Source organism: Artibeus jamaicensis, unplaced genomic scaffold (genome assembly GCF_021234435.1).
Source record: "Artibeus jamaicensis isolate MK-2021 breed Jamaican fruit bat unplaced genomic scaffold, CSHL_Jam_final contig_1028, whole genome shotgun sequence".
NCBI classification, from domain to species: Eukaryota; Metazoa; Chordata; class Mammalia; order Chiroptera; family Phyllostomidae; genus Artibeus; species Artibeus jamaicensis.
Window position 1 is genome coordinate 4,368,245 of NW_026521201.1, and position 20,073 is coordinate 4,388,317.

The 20,073-nt window shown below is 44.3% G+C and overlaps 1 protein-coding gene across 15 annotated transcripts in view; it reads left to right on the forward strand.

Annotated features, from left to right (window-relative positions):
• Nucleotides 1-20,073, forward strand: part of CRACR2A (calcium release activated channel regulator 2A) — a 177,906-nt gene that overhangs the window by 83,529 nt on the left and 74,304 nt on the right. For all 15 annotated transcript variants that reach the window (XR_008391030.1, XR_008391031.1, XR_008391028.1 and 12 more), the window contains 3 exons: nucleotides 11,965-12,055; nucleotides 14,015-14,110; nucleotides 16,257-16,444. Coding sequence is in view for 10 of the 15 variants with exons in the window: in XM_053662299.1 (XP_053518274.1) it covers nucleotides 11,965-12,055; nucleotides 14,015-14,110; nucleotides 16,257-16,444 (375 nt within the window). In the remaining 5 variants the exon portion in view is untranslated. The remainder of the gene's footprint in view (nucleotides 1-11,964; nucleotides 12,056-14,014; nucleotides 14,111-16,256; nucleotides 16,445-20,073) is intronic.

Consider the following 20,073-nt stretch of genomic DNA (forward strand, 5'->3'; position numbering starts at 1 on the left):
TAGAAGAAATGTACTTGACTTTGTAACTTCCATACACTGGAGTTTGTGTTTAACTGAAACCAAAGGGAAATAGTGCTCACCCTTATTATATGGGTCATGCTTTGATATTTTCTATTAGAGTCCTTTCATTCTCTTCTCTTCAAGACAAAAAAAAGATTGGTCACTTCTCACTCCTGGGTATGAGTGGACAAGATGAGTTATAAGGGCTGTTAGAGCCCAGAAGTCAAACAAGAAACCAGAATCCCCCAGTAGGGTATAGAACATTTAAATGGAATTCTTCACAAATGACTCAGGGTGAAGTTAAGTGAGTCTGGGGCATCTTCTAGGACACAGGTGGCAATCCATGGGTCGAATCCGGCCCTCTACCTTGTTTTATCCAGCCCAGCACCTTGTTTCTACATGGTGGCAGCACCAAACTCCTTGCCCCTCGTTGAAGAGTAGTTACATATTTACAGCCCTAAAATTACATTTGGCCCTTTGAAGGCAACCATGAGGCTGATGTGGTCCCTGGTGAAAATGAGTTTGACACCCCTGTTCAGGAGATGAGTTTGGGGGTTTGGGCTTGTTTGTGGGAGGGCCATAGCCAAGTGTTTGTGAAGGAAGAAAAAAGAAGGTCTTGGGAATAGCCCAGTTCAGGCTGGTTTTGGGGATTCCTGAGAAGTGTCAGAGCATCTCCCAGCCTCCTCCATGGCTGCTTTTCAGTAGAGGGAATGACACTTCGGTCCCACCAGGGAAATGCGAACTTGTCCCGGAGATGGTGATGAGAGCCCAGGCCACTGCCTCTGTGTGTTCAGCTCAGGGCTAGGTGTTTCTAGTAGCCTACTTTTAATGAGCACTTATTCTGTGCCAGGCTCTCAATTAAGCAAATAGAACACAGAGTCCCTGTCACTGAGAAGTTTATGATCATCACACTGATGAAGTAGAGCTTATACCCATACAAATTCTGCCACAAAGCCAGCTAGAAAATTCCCATTCTGTTGAAACACTAGACAGTGTTGCCATTGGCAGCAGCAGCCGCTGCTTCCTCCTTTTCCAAACCACACAACTTGTTTCTTCCTCCCAATGGGCCCAGAGGAGATGGGACTGACCTCAGGGGAAATCTGGTCTCAACCAGGTTAAACAGCTCTCAGATTTCCTATCCCAGCTCCTCAGGCTGGGCCATGCCCTTCAGGGTTACAGTTTTGTTTCAGTGAGTGAAACAGGCCCCCCAGTTTCCTCTTCAGGTTCACTTCCAGGTTCTGAGAGGAAGGAGGATGCAGCTAAGTTGAATGCTTGGCACACACTCTTACAAGCTGATGTCAGGAGACCCACCTTCTGGGGCACTGCCAGAAATAACCTGGGGCCCTCCTTACCTCACTGCCACGGATTTCTTTTAAACCTGCACATTGGGAATAAGGAAAGAGGCAAGTGTAGGAGCATTTAGTTTCTCAGCCCCTTTGCCAGAGGTTGAGGAAATCTCAGATTTGAGTTGAAAACCCAGGGACAATGTTTGACTCTACTGCATGTCCCACTGGGACGTAGCCATAGTTTTTTTGGGTGAGGTAGGAGACAAGGTCAAATGAAGGCACCTTGGGCTAAAGCCCAGTTCTTCTGCTGAACTTTCAGTGTGAGGTATGATCCATCTGTGCCTCTGCTTCTCTCCAAGAAAGTGGGGTTAGATTACTCCTGTGTCCACTGCAGGGACTCAGAGGACTTTGCAGCATGAGCGATGTAGCTTAGACTAAGGAAGAACTTCTAGCCATCAGGATTAGGGATTTCTCTGCCATGGAAAGTGTCTTCCTCAGTGCCTTCACCTCCTCTGAACATAGAATGGTGCTATCTGGAGGCAGCAGATTTGGGTCTTTCACCAGAGTTACTGGGGGATGCCAAGGCCCCACCCCAGGAGGGCCTAATTCACTTGGCCTAGGGTGGGGACTTAAAGTCTGCACTTATAAGATATTCTGAGGAATTCTGACTTCTGGCCTGAATTGGAACCTGCTGGATAATTGACCTGGTTGGGTTCATTACTGGGATCTAGCCCCCAGGCGAGGGGTGAGGATGAACCGGCTGTGTCTCGAGGGTGCTCTGAGCTTTGGGGAAAAGTCCAGCCATGGGCTGTGCTCTGCCTGCCCTGGCTCAATCTCTTCAGCTCTGTAGCCTGAGAATGTCATTTAGGTTACCTGTTCCTCATCATTGGTGGTCACTCTTGGTCTTGACAAGTTTAGCAACACTCTGCATGCCCTCATTGGAATAAGTTTCTCACCTGCACAGTCTTTCCTTGTCCAAGGGAGTCAGGCCTCAGGCAGTTTCTTGAGAGTGAGCGGGCCCTCACACTGCAGCCCTGGTCCAGGCACTTTCTGTCTAGAGTGACTTCCCTGGGCTCTGGGACTGTGTCCAGGCCAGGAGAGGTGATGTCTCACAGTCTGGAAGGCAGCCCCTGCTGTGAGACCTGGTGCCCTGAAACAAGCCTGAGAGTTGGTGTTCTGTGATGTGGAGCTTCAGGGACCCGACAGTCTTTGGGGCAGTCGGGTCATCACTTCCTTGGCCTTGCCTCCAAGTAGGGCAGCAAATAAAGCGTCATGTATATGGCAGGTGGCCGTAGGTACCACCTGTGAAGGACCTTAGCTGTGTAGTTCTTGAACATTAACTTGTTCCACAGTGACCAGAGAATCTTGATTAAAAAGGTAGATTCCTAGATCCTGCCCCCAGAGAGTCTGAATTAGTGTGTCTTGGGGAGGGGCCCAGGAATGTGCATCATAGCACCCCCCACCTCCAGTGGTTGTGATGCAGGCAGGCCATAGACTACACTTTGAAAAGTGCTGCTCTAACTTGTCTTTCCAGAATGTACTAGCCTGCAAAAGGTGTACCTGGGGGCCCTTGCAGTCTGTAATTTTACTCCTGTTCTGAAAGTAAAAATAATTTCTCCCAAGGGCTCAAGGTGAAGAGGCTATGGCTTAATTAGGCACCCGAGTCTTATTGGTGCAATATTATCTGAAGCAGCAGCACACTGTTCACATCACCCTGAGAGCAAGTGGAAAGGTGGCACTGTTTGTGCTCTGTGCACTCGTGGGAATCGTTTGTAAACCCAGCTAATGAAAAATGGTTTGCTTTATGGGATGGGATAAAGCTACAAAATTGGTTTATACAAAACAGCAGAATCTACTTAGGGAGAAACCATCCATCTTGAAAATTCAATTGGTGGTTTCACACACAGCCTTTGCAGAATTTTCAACTCTTGTTTTCCTTTTATTAAGCTCTACTCTCATCGTGAGTACATGTGTGTGTACATGTGTGTGTGCATGTGTGAGAGAGAGAGAGTCAGAGACAGACATATGATTAAAGAGTCCAAGAGAGACTGTTTTCATGGGAACAAGAAAACCGTAAGTAAGAATTTTCTAGTAAGCACTTTTCCTTGAGGTCCGGAGACTGCATTTCCCTGAAGAATGTGGCAGGGGGCAGTGGCGAGTCTGGATCCCTCACTTAAAATTCTTGTCTCAACTACAAAACTGGCTGAGGCTGACCTTGCTTCCATTTTGTTCTCCAGCAAAATAGCAGATTCCTTGAAACTTTTCCAGTTCAGAGTCTTCACTCTGGAATGAGAGCATATGGGGCGGGGGTGGGGGAGATGTGAGAAAGGGATTCGGGCCTCAGCCATGACCTTGGCCTTCCCCAGCCCTGTAGTGCAGTCGTTCCGCTCCATTCCTGCTCTAATTTCTGCTTATTCCACAGTTAACAAGCTCCAGATGGAATGTGGATCGTTGATAATCCTCAATATAAATGTAGGGAGTTGTCAGTTTTAAAACTTGGAATTCTTGGGAAGGCAGTGTGTTGTTGTGGATGGAACATGGGACTGGGAGTTGAAGCCTGGGTTGTCCTCATGCTGTGACCCAGGGAATCTGGGTGACTGCAGGCTGATCGCTTCACTGCTTTAACCCTCATTTTCTTCACATTCAAAACAATAGAGGGGGAATACATAGCTTTTTAAGTTCACAGTCTGTGATGGGGTGCGAAGGGGCTTTTCCTCCTTTGCATTTGCTTTTCATGAGACTTTGCAAACCAGGAGACAGTGGTCAGCAGATGTACTGCACATGTACATAGACACAGCTGAAATCAGAAAAATTATCTTCTGAGGCCAGTGGCCATTTCTGAAGCTCTGCCTTGAGTTCAAGCTTCTGAAATTTATCTAAAATGTAGAGAAGTCATTTGTTCTGTCTAAGGGCAAGGCTACACCTTCATTTAGGGAAAAGAGAAGGTATGATTTCCCTGTAGTGATTTAAGCACACCTCAGCCTAGAACCTAAAACCTAGGAGGTGAACCAGATAACTTTCTGAGACCCTTCAAATTCCAGATTTTGTTCCTTAGTGAAGGCAAAGGAGAGAAGGAACAGAAAAAAAAAATTTTGACCAAGTAATATTCTAAAGCAGGAAGGTGTTGGCCTGTGTATTATTAGCTGGAAACCCAGTGGTGCTGAGTATTAATGCTTTACTCTAGTATGGTACCCTAACTCTCAGTGTGCAGAGCATTTTGTGAAGCTTAATTAATTTTCACAGTCTCCATGGTAAGCTGGCAGGGTAAGTTATTGCTAACTACATCTCACCTTTCAGTTAGTTCCCTGTAAATTATCTGTAAAGGGCTCTCAGAATCTAAACCTTGATTCCATGAGAACCACTATTTCCTTACCCCTACCTCCTGCCCACATATCCCATTCTTCAATCCCACTACCACGCATGGGTACACACACACACCACACACATGCACACACACACACATACACTATGCTCCTTTTTTGGAGGGGGACATGCACCACAGTCAGATTCCCTGGGTGACATTTCACTAAGTTCGACATGAGCTTATGTACTGGCCTTCAGTAGGGCTCATTCTTTCAGATCCTTCACTGTCCAGGTGGCATCCTCAGTATACATTGTTGCTCCTTCCCCTCACTGTGGAAAATCTCCCTTTCCTGGACTCAGCCTTTCTTAACTTTCCCCCTGACAACTCTCCCATCCTCCCCTCAGCAGAGCAGACAGCTTCCTCCACTTCTGTCCAGTCTGGGCTCTGTGGTCCCGGAATCACTGCCAGCTGGAGCCCAGCAAGACTGTGTGGTGGGGCCCACCTTCTGGTGTGAAGCTCCTGCCTCTTTCTTTCCTCTGCCACTTTAGCACTGGACTTGGTGTTCGTAGGGGCTGCATTCATAATGTGCAGAGGCCATTCCATAAGTCTAGATCATTTTACCCAGATTCTTGCTTTATGAAGGGCTTAATCAATACTTTTAAAAGTTTGGTATTAATATAGATCTTTTTCCACATTTATTTTCTCTACTGAGCCACCCCAGCTCATGTTTTTCCCCATGTCTCCTGTTGCCAGGTGCCTCTCCATTCCTGCGCACTTCATACCACATACACCAAACTGTTGCATGATTCGCCTGCAATTTCTACTTGCTCCTCAGCTGAAATCTGAGGGAACTATAAATTAGCAGCTTTCAAAATGAGGTCCACAGGTCTCTGCAGAATCAGAGAACTCATTTAATTAGAATTGATTACGTGCAGTCTATCTGCTACCCTTTATATTAGACATTTCCACATGCATATTCTTATTTAGTCCTTACAAACCTTTTCTAAACTATGTATTACCATCTGATTTTTCAGATATGGATGACCTCAGGCTTACTGAAATAATGTAATTTGTGCAAGGCCAAAAAGCTTATGAATGCCAGAACCAGGATTTGAACGATGCCTTTTAACTCCGGGTCTAATGAACTCTGAGCCAACCATAGCTTTCAGCAGAGGGCTTATGTCCTAGACACCCCTAGAATATGCTAAAGGAGCCACCCAGACATCATAGTGAAAGGAGTAGATATATATTAGTGCTCATGACTACTATTCACTCTGGCTGACTCCTTCACACATTTGTCCCTCTGTCCTCCTGAGAACTCATGTCTCTTTCCCTCCTTTTTCTTTCATTTATCTCTTCTCTGTCTCCTCCTTCACTGATAGTTCAAAATAACTAGGCACAGATAGAAGACAATGGAATAATTAAACACTGCCCTAGAGTGAGTGGGGAGATGTTGGGAATGGCTAATAGAAGACAGATTTAATATTTATGCCCACATTTATTAATTAATAGCTCAGAGAACTCTATAATAGAGTGTTGTCCTTATCTTGTTCAACAGTCTTACCACTGGCATAAATAAAGGGAGATAAGGGGGAATATTTTGTAGTATAAAGTTTCATCCATGTAGAAGGTACAATGATATAAACCTTTATGCACCAAACATCATACCAGCAAAGTAAGAAAGGCAGAAACTTTTAGAAAAACAAAGAAAATCTAATAAAAACAAGATTTAAGAAGAATTTTAGAACATATTAACACACATCTCAAATCTAGCACATTAGTCAGGCAAAAAGTACAATAAATATATATAGTATTTGAAACCATCAACCAGCAGGCTTAATTTAAGAGATGAATATAGAGTGTGTACCCTACAATAAAATACACATTCTTCTCATAGAATTTGTACAAAATTGATAGCATTTTTTGTTACAAAGGAAAGATTAATAGATTTCAAAAAAACAACTGCCTTATTACTATATTGTCTTATTTTAATACAATAAAAAATGGGACACCGAGTTTGTATATTTTATTTATTTTTATTTTTTAAATAAAAAATTATCTTCACCTGAGGACAATTTTCATTGCTTTTTTAGAGAGAAAGGGGAAGAGAGAAAAACATCAGTGTGAGAGAGTTGCCTCCCATATGTGCCCGGAGTGGGGATTATACACCTAGACCAGGGATCAAACCCGCAACCTAGCTATACGCCCTGACCAGGAATTGAATCAACAACTTTTGGTTATGGGATGATGCTCCAACCAACTGAACCACACTGGCCAGGGTGGTTTGTATTATTTTTAAAATCATGGTTTTAAATTATTCTCAGATAACTGAAGTAATCAAAACCAACATTACAGATTATTTAGCTCACATTGTGATTGAAAATTTAAAATACCAATAAAACATAGCTCATTGAGTGCACTAAACAACCAGTTGGGATTCATTAAGATGGTGACAGGCTGGAAAGATGGACTGAATCTAACAAGCATGAAATCTAACGGAATTACATTTTAGATTTTGCCAAAGTCCAAAAAGCCAAAGGCAGAAGCACAAAGTGGGAGAGATAGGATTCAGTAGCACCATCTAAAAACAAAAACAACCACAGAGCCACAAAGTTTAGAGTTTTTATTTGACAAATGGGTTTATCATTCACCAGCTATGATGTGGCTGCCAAGAAAATCATGTGATGTCAGGTTGCATGAATAGCTATGCCACATCTAGAACAAGAGAGGCGATAGTCCTGCTCTAATCTGCACTGATCAGACTTCATATGCAGGGCACTGGGTTTGGGGCTCTATGACTTGAGGAAGCTAAATGAGAGCCCATTTTGAGAGGAGTAAAGGGAATGATGAGGGGATTTACAAAAAAAACAACCACAAAAAACAAAAAACAACAACTTCATGTGAGACATAGTTAGAGGAAGCGGAGAGGCATGGCCTGAACCCAGGCTACTCCTTGACATCTTAATGCTTTTTCAAATATGTGAAAGGTTTTACGGAGAGAAGGGAAACAGACATAGAAAAACATATTTCTTTGAGCCAGGATATTCCAAAGATGAAAGAGTTGCTTAGAGGTCCAGCAAGTTCCCAACTACTGAAGGCATTCTAAAATAGCCTGGGTAAATACTTGGTTGGGCTATTGTGGTTAGGATTTTAGCATTGGAAGAATAGGTGATTGTATCAGACAGTCCTTCCAACCCTGAAATTCTTCAATTCCCCTGGAATCTAGTATTCCCCCAAGATGGTACACAGGCTTCTGAGTTTAGTATCCAAAGTCTTAACCGTTAACATTTTGAGCATAGGACCTGTGGGTGGTATAAATGTCTGGGCATTTATAACCTAGTTGAGACAGCATAAACCAAAATGAAACAGTTGTTCAGGACTTTAAAATTAAATGTCAAATAAAGACATATGGTGTCCTAAGAGTTCAGAGAAGGGGATCAGTGAGGGTTGGAATAGATGGGGAGATCCCCATGGAGAAGACTTCAAAGTCTATGTGTGCATCAAGCAATAATAGTGGTTTTAGAAGGGGTGGCAATGAAATGTATATGATAAGCAGACACAATAGGTGGCCTTTTTCCTTTGATGACAGAATACAGTGTATCTGGCTACCCTCCACACACCTGTGCACAGCTCTCTTCAGAGCGTCTCCCCCAGGTCCCAGCAGACAGACTCCTGCTCTCACGCTGCCTTGTCTTTAACAGGTTGGTCTGTCAGCAGTTTTTTATTGACTAAGCTTTCTATTCTTCATCTTCCAGATTGCTTCTGACCCTTTTCAAACCCAGCAGCCCTTTTATCCTGGGAACTGAGGCCCTCGTCCCATGGAGGACTGCTGATCCATGCCCTCCACAGCCCCTGATAATATTGATAATTACCATAATAAATAAACCCTACACTTATAGAGGGCTTTGTAGTTCCAAATGCTTTCCATGTGCTCTTTTTTACTTGTCATTCATCATGACAGTGTTGAGAGGAACGTGGGCAGGTGCTCCTCTGGGATATATAGTCAGAGCACTTGCCCAAGGTCACATAGAGGAAATGAGCTGGCTCTGGGATCAGCACTCAGGGCTTTGATTCCTGAGCTGGCATCTCCTGTGTCTGATCCAGGCGGTCACAAGTCAGGCTCATCCTCGAAAGTCATTTGTGCCTAGGCAGTTTCCCAGGAGGCCAGCTTGATTCTGACGCAGTTCCAGAGGCTTGAGTCCATGTATGAGTCTGGTTGGGCCCAGGGTCACTACTGCCCACCTGGACTTCCAGAGCTTCTTTGCAGTGGAGCAGCCCTTTTCAGTGAAGACCTTTCAGAGGCCACATCTGCCTTCCTGACATTTGTTTTTGTTTTTTTAGTAGTTTGCAAAATTACTTTATGACTAGCAAACTGATCTGTGAGCCCCCAAAATATAGTTTATTAATTTAATCAAATAAAGCTTAGAGCAAAGTTAATGTAATACACTTAATGATAGTATAGAATTAATGCCTTGCATGGTTGTTAGGCATAAATGTAAACAGCTTATATGAATGACTGTAATTAGTATTGCTTTAACAGAGCCGAATCAATTTTTTAGTTCATCTCATCTCACCTTATTAATTCTTTAGTATTTATTTATGTAGATGGAATTGTGGTCTTAAGTTTTCCTTGACACCATTTGCCATCTAGTATCTGAGTTTCTAATAATCCCAGGAACCCAAAGAAAGACCATTCTTCTTTCTGAAAGTTCTTTCAAACTGTATTCATTTCTATCCCTGAGATGTTCCTATTTAACAGCAGATGACTTTGCTCCTTATTTCTCTCTTAAGATTTTCTTGTAATTGTTATGGGTTGGGTAAGAACAAAGGTAACAATCCAAAACATCTGTCATTTACCAAGAATAGATTTCTTACTCTTATACAAAAAAATATTTGTTATATCCAGCATGGGGGAGTTTTGCCCATAGAGCCCCCCGTCTGCCACAGATGAGAGTCCACCAAAACATGATCTGTTTGGGGAGGAAAAGTGGCTAATTTCTCAAAGGAGAAGGACCAAGAACCTTTTCCTCAATGGGCTTTTATTAGTTTCATTTTGCACAGGAATACAGGTAAAGCTCATTAATCATTGTCAGGCAGTAAGGATCAAACAATAGATAACATACAAAGAACTACTAGGGCTTATTCTGAGTCAGGGTCTGTTAGCTAACGGGCTATAAAACCTTGGAAAACAAATTCATTTCCTGCCCAGCCCTTGTCATTTAATTGAGGACATTCTTAGCAAAGCAGGTTTCACAGGATTTTATGTATTCTTTCTTAGGCCTGATCACCCAGGGAACCCGCCCTTTCCATCACAGGGCTGTACCACCCTCTGTCATTGTTTCAGGCTTAAGTCAAGCAGGGAAAGTAAGGCAGCCAAGAGATTAGGAGACTTCTTACAGACAGAATGAGGACTCAGGCTATGTCAAGCCGAGGGGTGAGGGTCCATCACCCCCTTTTGCTGTAGCCCCCCAAGTCCTTCCCTGGGGGTCTCCATGATCATGCCTGTCTTAGGTTGTTCCTCCCTTGAGGAATCTTACCTGTCATTGGCTAACCAATCAAGCATTGGGGGCCAGGCAGGGTGAAGAAAAAGGGGCAGAAGTGGTGCCTCTGCCAGGGAGATAAGCTTTGTCTCTTTAGTGTCTTATGGTCCCAAAGTCTCTCATTCAGCCTTAGCAATGGGGGGTTACAGCTTCTAAAACCAGGCAGGGCAGTTCCCAACAATCCAGGATGTCAAACACAATGGTAAATACAGGGACCCAGTTCACGGAAGCCTTGGAGAGCTGTCACATTTTGCTGAGTACATACTGGGGCCACTGCCATACTCACTCAAAGTCAGGTTTCTGGTTTTGCAGGTATAGCTAAGAAAGGGAATGCAGAGGCTGGTGCTCTGATCTAAGTGACCTTGACTGTGGAGACTTACACCAACTCCTTTCTCTGGGTCAGCTTTGTGGTTTCTGTAGGGTTAGAAAGATGCCAATCACTGTGTCTCCTCAGCCATTGCTCAGTCTGTGCATGTAGTGTGAATGCTCCTCCACAGGGAGCTAGTGAGGAAGGGGCTGCAGAGACAGCTGGCACTGGATTATAGTCCCAAGTGGACCTAGAGAGATAGGGGTAAAATGATGGAAGGCTCAGGGTAATAAATACATTATGTTTTTATGTATTCTTCAGATGTTTTCTTCAGAAATCACTCCAGTACCTCTTAGAACTGAGCACCAGGACATTTTCTTCAATTATAAAGTCTCCTTACTTGAATCAAGGGCAGAGGAGCTTACCATCATTTGAGTTTACAACAAGTGCCAAAATTTGAAGGATGTGTGTGTTACGTGCTCAAAACAGATATTAAGAACCATGATCTCAGCCTGTTCACTGTAGCCTGAAGATTCCTTAATAAGACAGAAAGAGGGCAGAGATTGGGCCTTTCACTGTAGGTCAGATAACAGGTATAAAAATGCAGTCCCCTGGGAATGTTAGTGCTCAGTTCAAATGTTAATACTTGGTCAGTCCTGTTTGAATGGGGCAAGGGGTGGAGGGTATTACTAGGAGAGAAGGAGGACCAACCCCAGGGTGACCTACAAACCTTGTCCCCACAGCCACTTTGTCTTCATCTCTGTGTAGGAGCCCAGTACCCATGTGCTTCCTATTATGTGAGGCTCTTCTGAGTAGAGAGAGGATGCTGAGAGTGGGGATACAGTCACCTTGTTGTAACTCTAGCCTGTACCCGCCTCACATCTGCCTGTGGCCCCAGGCCCAGAGGGCATGAGCACTTGGACATATGCGGCCCCTCCCTTTGCAGGGGGTGCAGTGGTGGTGGCTGTCATGGCCATACAGTCCTTTCAGATCTCATGAGAAATGTGTATCATACAAACTTCAGGGCACAATTTTAGGAAAGCCCTCTGATGTAAGACAGTTCAGACAGTACTGATGTAGCCAGGTAGAGAGAATGCATCCAAAGTGAGAATGAGGTAGAACAAGAAACCAAATAGGAAAGAAGTCTACACAACTTTATACTGTCTACCAGCAGTGGGTTCAGTGGGCAGGAGGAAGGGTGAGAATAGCAGAAGCTGGTGCCTTGGTGTTGAAATAAAGCAGAGTAAAGGAAGATGGAGCCAGGGAGGCTTCATGGGGGAGAATGTGCATGGCTAGGAGTGATGGCCCAGAAACAGGAGGAGGAGGGGGTCCTGCTGGCCATTGTACTGTGGTCAGTGGATCCTGAGGAACCTATCCTGCAGCTCTGGCTGACCTGACCTGCACAGTGTCCCCCCAACACCCACAGCTCCAGGTGAGGTTCCAGTGCCCAGGTCCCAGGACTTGCTTCTGTGGGATAAGGTAATTTCAGTGTAGACCTCACAGACTCTCCTTTTGCCATCTTTGCAGGAAAATTGCTACTTATGATGAAGAAATCCAGCATCTATATGAGGAGATGGAACAGCAAATCAAAAGTGAGAAGGAACGGTTTCTTCTGAAAGTAAGAGTCCCCTCCTAGGGCTTGGCTTGGCGGGCCAGGTCAATCTTGCCTACTGACGGCCTTCCCCAAGTTAGGGTGGCAGTGCCTCACCCATGGCGCTGTTGATTCCTTCTTTCTCTGTTTGATTTATTTATTTCAAGGCATTTGTCACCTTCAAACGTGGCATATAATTTACTTACTCATTTTTATTGATTATGGTCTGTCTCCTACTAGCATGTAAACTTCACAAGAGCAGGGATCTTTAACTTTTACTTACTAATGTATCCTCAGTACCTTGACCATGGCTGGAACATAGTATATGCTCAACAACTGTTTGTTGAATCAGTGAATGAACAAGTGAACAAATAAATGAATAAAAGGATGAAGATGCATGCTTTACCAGTTGAAGCAGCCTGAAGACCGGGTCTGACATTGACTGGTCTCTAGACTCAGGTGGCAGGCCCACCCAAATGCATCCACCCATTCCAGTCTGTGACCAACAGCTCCCCTGAGGGGACCATCCTTAGAGCCTGTACATCCTACCCTTTCCCCTTAGACACCTAGATATTTTAATTCCCAAGACAAATCAAATTCTGCCTTTCTCAAATACCATAGGAAGAATTTAAAACTCACATTTTCTATTTCTAGTCTGGCTCTTAGCCTCTTACCAAGCCCTGCTATTTGTCTTGGGAGGTCAGAACTGGTAAAAGCACCAACTTTTCCAAGCCAAGATAAGCATATCCATGTTCATAAAACATATTCATAAAACAAAACTACAGAAAACTCTATTATCCATTTTTGGATTATCTACTTGGTGGGTTTTCAGCAAAAAAGTCTTTGATCTTAAACAGTGGCCTCCTGTCTTAGTCAGTTTGGACTGCTATTACAAAAGTGCCATAAACTTGTTGGCTTACAAACAACAAACATGTATTTCTCACCATTCTGGAGGCTAGAAGTCTAAGATCTGGGTGCCAGCACTCTCAGATTCTGGTGAGAGCCCTGTTCCAGGTTGCAGACAGCCAACTACTCTGTGTCCCCCCAGGGCTGTCCTCCTTGGGAAGGTGTCGTTCCCTGTAGCAGGGAACCTGAGGCTCCTGCAGTGAGCTACATGAAAGTGATCATGGTTTCTTCTCTTCCTGCATGGTTTGCACCTATTCTGCCTTCAAGCCAGTAGAGCGCTACATGTGGCATGGATATTTTTGTTTTTTATTCTATGAACAAAAATGCTATGATCTAGAAGAATGAAGCAAATTAGGTGCGCAAGGCCAGGCCTGGAACTCAGGTCTCCTGACACCCAGCTCAGGGCCCTTACACTATACCAGGCTCTGTTGAGAGTGTCAGGCATCCTGACAACCTCCCCACGTTGCTCTTTAATTCCACAACCAGGTCCCCTGGCACGTGCATCATCAGGGCCTCCCTGAGTGGGGAGGCTCAGATCTGGGGTAGAAGGGAAGGGGCTATGGAGCACTGGGGCAGATACATTAGAAGGCCTGGAAAACCTCAGACAGGCGGGGAAACAGGAAGGATCTACACTCACAAGAAGTGATACCCTGTGTTTCCAGAGTGAGGGCCATTTGTGGGATTAAATGACAGAGCCCAACATGGAACAGAATAAGAATATCCAAGTTGGGAGGATGATTCACCCTCCAATTTTCAGATAAGGAGACTGAGCCTAAGATTTCACCTCAGGCCCCCATTCTCTTCTACCAGTTCTGTACCCCCTTACAGATACTGCCTCTTTTTGGGGGGAGTGGTGCATGGTCCCAGTTAAGCCACACTGAGCACTTGTGATCTCCGTCTCATCAGGCCTCACCAACCAGCTGGCAGGTCACTGGGGCCCTGGAATGTTTCGGAGAGGGCCCCAAAGTCCAAAAGTATCGGTGAGACCTGCTGTTGAGTAGGTTTAAGGTGGGAAAAAAATCACCATCCCAGGTGCTTTTAAGTACATGGCCTCACATGTCCCCTTGTCTGGCTTGGCAGGACACAGAGAGGTTTCAGGCCCGCAGTCAGGAGCTGGAACAGAAGCTGTTGTCTAAGGAGCAGGAGCTGGAGCAGCTCGTTCAGAAGCAGAAATGGGTAGGTCTTGTCTGTGCCCCCACCTGCCTAGTCTCCCAGCATCCTCTGCTGTGGCTTGTGCCCACTGTCTCTGCCATTCATTTAAGGATGTCTCTTTTCAGCCCTGGCTGGCAAAGCTCAGTGAATTGAGTGCAGGCCTGCGAATCAGAGGGTTGCTGATTCAATTCCCAGTCTAGGGCATGTGCCTGGGTTGCAGGCCAGGTCCCCAGTAGGGGGCACATGAGAGGCAACCACACATTGATGTTTCTATCCCTCTCTTTCTCCTTCCCTTCCCCTCTTTCTAAAAATAAATAAAATATATTTTTTAAAAGGATGTCTCTTTTCAGTCTGAGAATAAGCATTTCATTGTATAAAGGTAGCATTTGAAATCACGAATGGTTCCAGGATAAAGCCTTTACTTCTCCACAGCCAGGTATTTAACTTGAGAAGTTGCTAGGAATTCTCCCTTAACGTATTGGCAGGCATGGTCATATAATTGTTCCCAGAAGCCACCCAAATGCCAAAATGTTCACTTGTTTTCTGCATGCTGTACAAGAGAAGAGGGGAATGCTAAGGTACAAAGTACACAGTCACTGGCACTTTGGGGGATGCTGCAGACAGTAAAGTCTTCCCACCAGGATGGTCATGGATTCCTCCAGCTGGAAGGGGCTCTTCAGGGGTCAAATTTTCCTTCCCCATTATCCCCCATATGAGGTTTATCACCTCCTTTGTGACTGTTCCATCATTCCATAGGGTGGGTGCAGGCACCACACACTCCTCTGATGCACCTGAGCCCCCAGCAGGCATGCTGGGTGATGCCTTGTGCAGGGCAGTGTCCATCCACTATGTCTGGGAACACCTGTCTAATGACCTTAGGAAGATTCATTACCTTAGCAAACCTCAGGCTCATAGCATCCTCTCCGAAGCAAGGGCTTGTGGAAGAGAGGACAGAATGCCACTTGGCCTCCTGTTTTTCCTTCTGCTGGAAGGAATCCAGCCCTGGACATGCCCAGACACATTGCTTCTGTTTGAATAAAGAGGGCTATTTTAAGCAACACATTAAAATAAGCTTGAAGGCACCTCATGCTAAAGATGAAGACTGCTTCCCTCCTGCTGCTACCCAATCTATGGATTTTGGTTTCTTTCTTCTGCAACAAGATGATTTCAATTCCAGGAACTACCAGGTGACTTCCCATCCCCCTTCTACAGCCATATTTTGCTTCTCCTACTCTTCCTCCTCCACACTATTATGCATCAAGTCCTTACCAATGAGATTTATCCCTCACATGAATGATTGCCACTCAATTTAATTACTGAATGCTTACCAGATTACACAGGAGCCTCTTGAGAATCACACAAAATTCCTCATTGTTTCTTCCTCCTCCCCTCACTGGCCACATTCATTAAAGTAAATTTATTATAATAAATTTGCTTTGGTTTGATGCTTCCTCTAGTGAGAAGGTTGGAAGCTCCGTAAAGCATATTAACCAGCCAAGAAAAGCTGCAGTTATACACATGCAGGTTTTCAGTTGCTTTGGGAACATGAGAAAGGGGATACATTGGTTTGACCTGTTATAGCTATTACTTATGAATCTTCAGCATTTCTGGCTACCATACAAGGCTTCTGTAGATTAAAGGAATTGAATTTATGCAGCTGAGAGAAGGAAAGGTAATAGATGGATTTATTCTCAATATTCAAAATTAGAAGGAAGTTTTTAAAAGGATGCCCCTTAGCTGTTCTCCATTCCATTGATGGCCAAGGAGAAGAAATTGGCTTAAAGGACAACAGGAAGGATTTACAGTAGATCTCCAGGCCATTGAAGAGATGACCATTGTTGAGATTATTGTTGAGACCATTGATGAGATGATGATGATTATTATCATCATCATTAAGATGAGAGATGCATATGGATATGGAATTTCCCCTCCTAGTAGCCCTGTGGAGACAGTGGGGAGATGAGATAGATGTGCACTGGAAGCTCCTCCTGTCTCTTGAAGTGTACACATGCAAATGAAAGACTAGAACAATGCATATGGAGGCTTGGGGACAGCAAGGAGGACAGTGATGATCCCTACCCACCAAGTAGAGAAAGCTGGGTGAGGCCAGGCAGGACAGCCTGACAATGGTGCTTGCTCACCATGCCTCTCTGTCCCCATTTCTTTCCAGCTGGAAGGTCGATGCACAGCCCTGCATAATGACAAGCATGAAACCAAGGCCGAGAATGCCAAGCTGAAACTGACCAACCAGGAGCTGGCCCAGGAGCTGGGGCGGACCTCCCGGGAGCTGCAGCGTGCCCAGCAGCAGCTGGAGAGCCTCCAGCAAGAGGCCTGCAAGCTCCAGCAGGAGAAGGAGATGTGAGTCTGGTCTTCTGTACTTCTCTCTGCTCTCTAGCTCCCTCCTTGTGGTGAGCGTGCTTTCTCCCCTCTTTCACAGAGACCCTGACCTCTTGCCTATAAAATGGGAATTGGGCTCCTTGCTCCCTGAGATCTCATATAGGATTCTGAGACCATTAAGCAGACTGGTACTGTGTTGAGCATAACCTAGGATAATAAGAAATATCCAGCTCTGTTCTCGGAAAATTTATTATGTGATCAGAAAGACGTATTATCCAACCAACAAATATGTTGCAGCCTGTGAGAAAATGTTGAATGAGTGGACAGACAGAACATGACTGTTGTAATTTAGAGACCTGGGGGAACAAAGTGGGTAAGAGTGATGCCCAAAAACTTCTGAGGCAGACATATAACTAGATGGGGCATGTGACTATGCCCTGGAGTCTTCACTCCAGTTCTCTGGGCCCCATGGGGGGAACCCCACATCTCACAGGGCCGGGTTTGCTAGTAAACTGCTTTTGGTGCCCAGCCATGGGGGTCAGCTTGTGAGGCAGAGGTATTCCTGAGAAGAATCAAGGTGAAGGTCTGTATGTTAAACTAGAGAAGTTGCTGAGGAACATTAGCATTTATCTTGTTGTAAGAGTGTTAGGTTTTCAAACCAAATATACTCCAAGACCTAGGGAGAGGAATCTCACTCATTTATTTATTCATTAATTTCTCCATATATTTATGTGTTTATTGTTTAGCAAATATTTATTGAAAATTACTCTGTTCCAGGTACTGTGCTGGACATTTAATATACCTCACTTATGTCAATAATTCAATATATTATCTCATATGACTTTTACAGAATCCTGATGTGGCAGGGCCTCTTATGATCAACTTTGATTTATAGATGAGAAAACTGAGGTTTGGAAGTTTTCAGTAGCTGTGATGCTTAGTGCTGGATACATCTTCCTGACTACTCCTAGGGAGTACTGAGCTAGCTAGAAACTATATAGGCATGGACTGACCATCATTCACTCACTTGTTTGTTAACACACTCATGCATTTATTCATCCATGCATTCTGAAAAATGTTTTTGTGTGCCTGGTCCTGTGCTGGGTAAGATGAAAAGTCTGATTTCAGAGGAAAGGTCAGCATTACTTACCAATGCTTGGTGTCATACATATATTCTCTCTCCTTTTCAAAAGTGAAGTCCTTGGTCTCTCTGACTGTTGGCAAAATCTTGGTCCATTGGCCTAAATCAAATGTCCTGCTTTCTGGCTCATGTGTGATGTCTTGTACTATGCGGGACTGATTGCCTGGGATGTATTTGGATTTAAAGTTTTAGACTAGTAAGATATTTCCAGTTAAATATATATATATATTCCCAAGTAGCTGACGTAAAACAAAACCCCTCCATTCCAATTCTTGGATGAGCAGTGGAGGGACAGTATATTTCATTGTAAATAAGCAAAATCAGTTTCTCCTCATTGAGAACAGGTCCAACAAGGCACAGACATTTAACTTTATCAACGTAATTAAAGCTTAGGGCTCTTAAAATTCAATCAAATTCTAAGAGCAACAAACATCTGAAGGCACACGCATTAGAACAGCAAATGGAAATGAGCATCCAGCATAGAGTAACAAATCACAACATGAGGATTAAAACCTTCCCGAAGACTTATCTTAATTAACCAAGCCAGAGATACAATCTCCAGAGGTTGGGAATTTAAAAAGAAAGAAAGAGGGTTAGGAGGAAGAGATAGATGATTCCAGAAACTTCACTGCTTGTTTCAGAGAAGCTGGCAATGTCCTGTACAGTCAGAAAGCATGTGGAGCCCAGGAGAGCATACCCTGTCCTGTCCAGGGAAGTCAGGAGAGAAGGGAGTGAGACCCTTAGCTTCTTCTCTGTAGAACTAAGCCCCAGACCCACAGTACTGATAGGACCTTAATACTCTAATTCATCTCTCATTTTATAAATGGGGAAACAGACTCAGAGAGGTATAGTGACTGACCCAAAGCGACACAGCTAGTTAAAGTCAGAAAACGGGACAGAGCCTAGTTCTGATGTCCTCTGCTTCTCCTGACAGTGTCTTGGGGCCAATGCCACTTTGGAGCAGGTGGGAGGGGAAAGGGTAAGTAAGATTCAGAGATAAATGGACTTAGTCACTTAGCAGCTAGAATTTTGAATGGACCAATTCATTTTCCCAATCTCTGAAGTTGCTCAAGAAAGGAGAATTAGATTTTAAAATACAATAAAGAACAATCGAGCAGGAAAGACATTATAAAGATGAAGGTCAGCTAAAAAGCAGCACCTTTCTGTCTGTTTTGTTAATTAAGTTTTATTTGGGGTAGTTTATAACAAGGCACAAAATTCAAATAGATGTACACAAAAGGATATATACTTACAAAGAAGTTTTCCCCCAGCCCTGCCCCATCACACCTGGCCTCCAGCCACCCCAAGGCCACCAGTCCCAGGTTCTGGTGGATCCTTCCAGAGTATTCTATGTATATGCAAATGCAAGTGCAAGCACACACACACACAATTTTCATTTACAAAATGGTAGCACATTACTCTGCATTTGCCTGCGTTTTTCACTGGGCAATACCTTTTGGAGCATGCCCCACAGCTCATCCATCCCCTAAAAGCAAAACCAACAGCAGCTCCCTAAAGGCAACCATAAACCTCTCACCCAACCACTGCGATGAAAAATGGCAAGTTCTCTTCCTTTTAGTTCACATATTACCAATATAAACTTTTAGAATGTCTAGGTTGGAAGGACTTTCAAGATCATTTAGTCAAATATCCAAGCACCATTATTCCCCAGAAAAGCTTTCCTTTTTGTTAACACAAAACAACCTGAGTATGTGTATCTATTTGTATACATATACAGTTCGCTCTTGAACAATGAGAGTTTGCACTGCGTGGGTCCACTTAGCTCATATAAGTGGGTCCAAGCAGTTCAAACCCACATTGGCCAAGGGTCAGCTGTGTTTTCTATCCCTGGTTTGTGGACATCTGTATGAGTGGAGACTCAGCTTCAGTTATATGGATTTTCAACTGCAGGGGGGGGGATTGTTCAAGGGTCAGCTGTATACCCATCTATCTATATCCATCCAACTGGATGTATGTTTACTTGACAAACAGACAGACATGTATTTGTATCAACATGTAATATAATATATGGGTGTTTGTGTATATGTGTATGTGTGTGTTCATATAGCTCCAAGGATCAGCTGGTTTCTGTGAAAACAGGGCCAGAGGAGACCTGGAACACCTCGTTATTTAGGAATGGGCTCCTCAGTCAAACACCCTGTGAGTACCCATCATCTCTGGTGAGTACCAACCAGAGATCTTCAATGAGTGGTTTTCCTTAGCAGGGGGCAAATCTGTGTGCTCCCTGCTGCCCCCAGAGAGAAGCAGGACTGGGCTTGGGGGCCGCACAAAGAGGGAGCAGGCAAGCTTGGCTCCCCGGGCACAGAGGCATCTGAGAGCAGCTCTAACTCTGCTAATCAGAGCAGAATCCCAGACAGGGGCTTGGGGACCCAGTTTGGATAATGTGAAGTACATTGTTTTCCCTCAAGATGAAATTAAATATAATTGGTAATAAAATGTTAGGAATTTGCAGCTCTGCAGGAGCCAGAGAAGTTTTGTTGCTTAATTA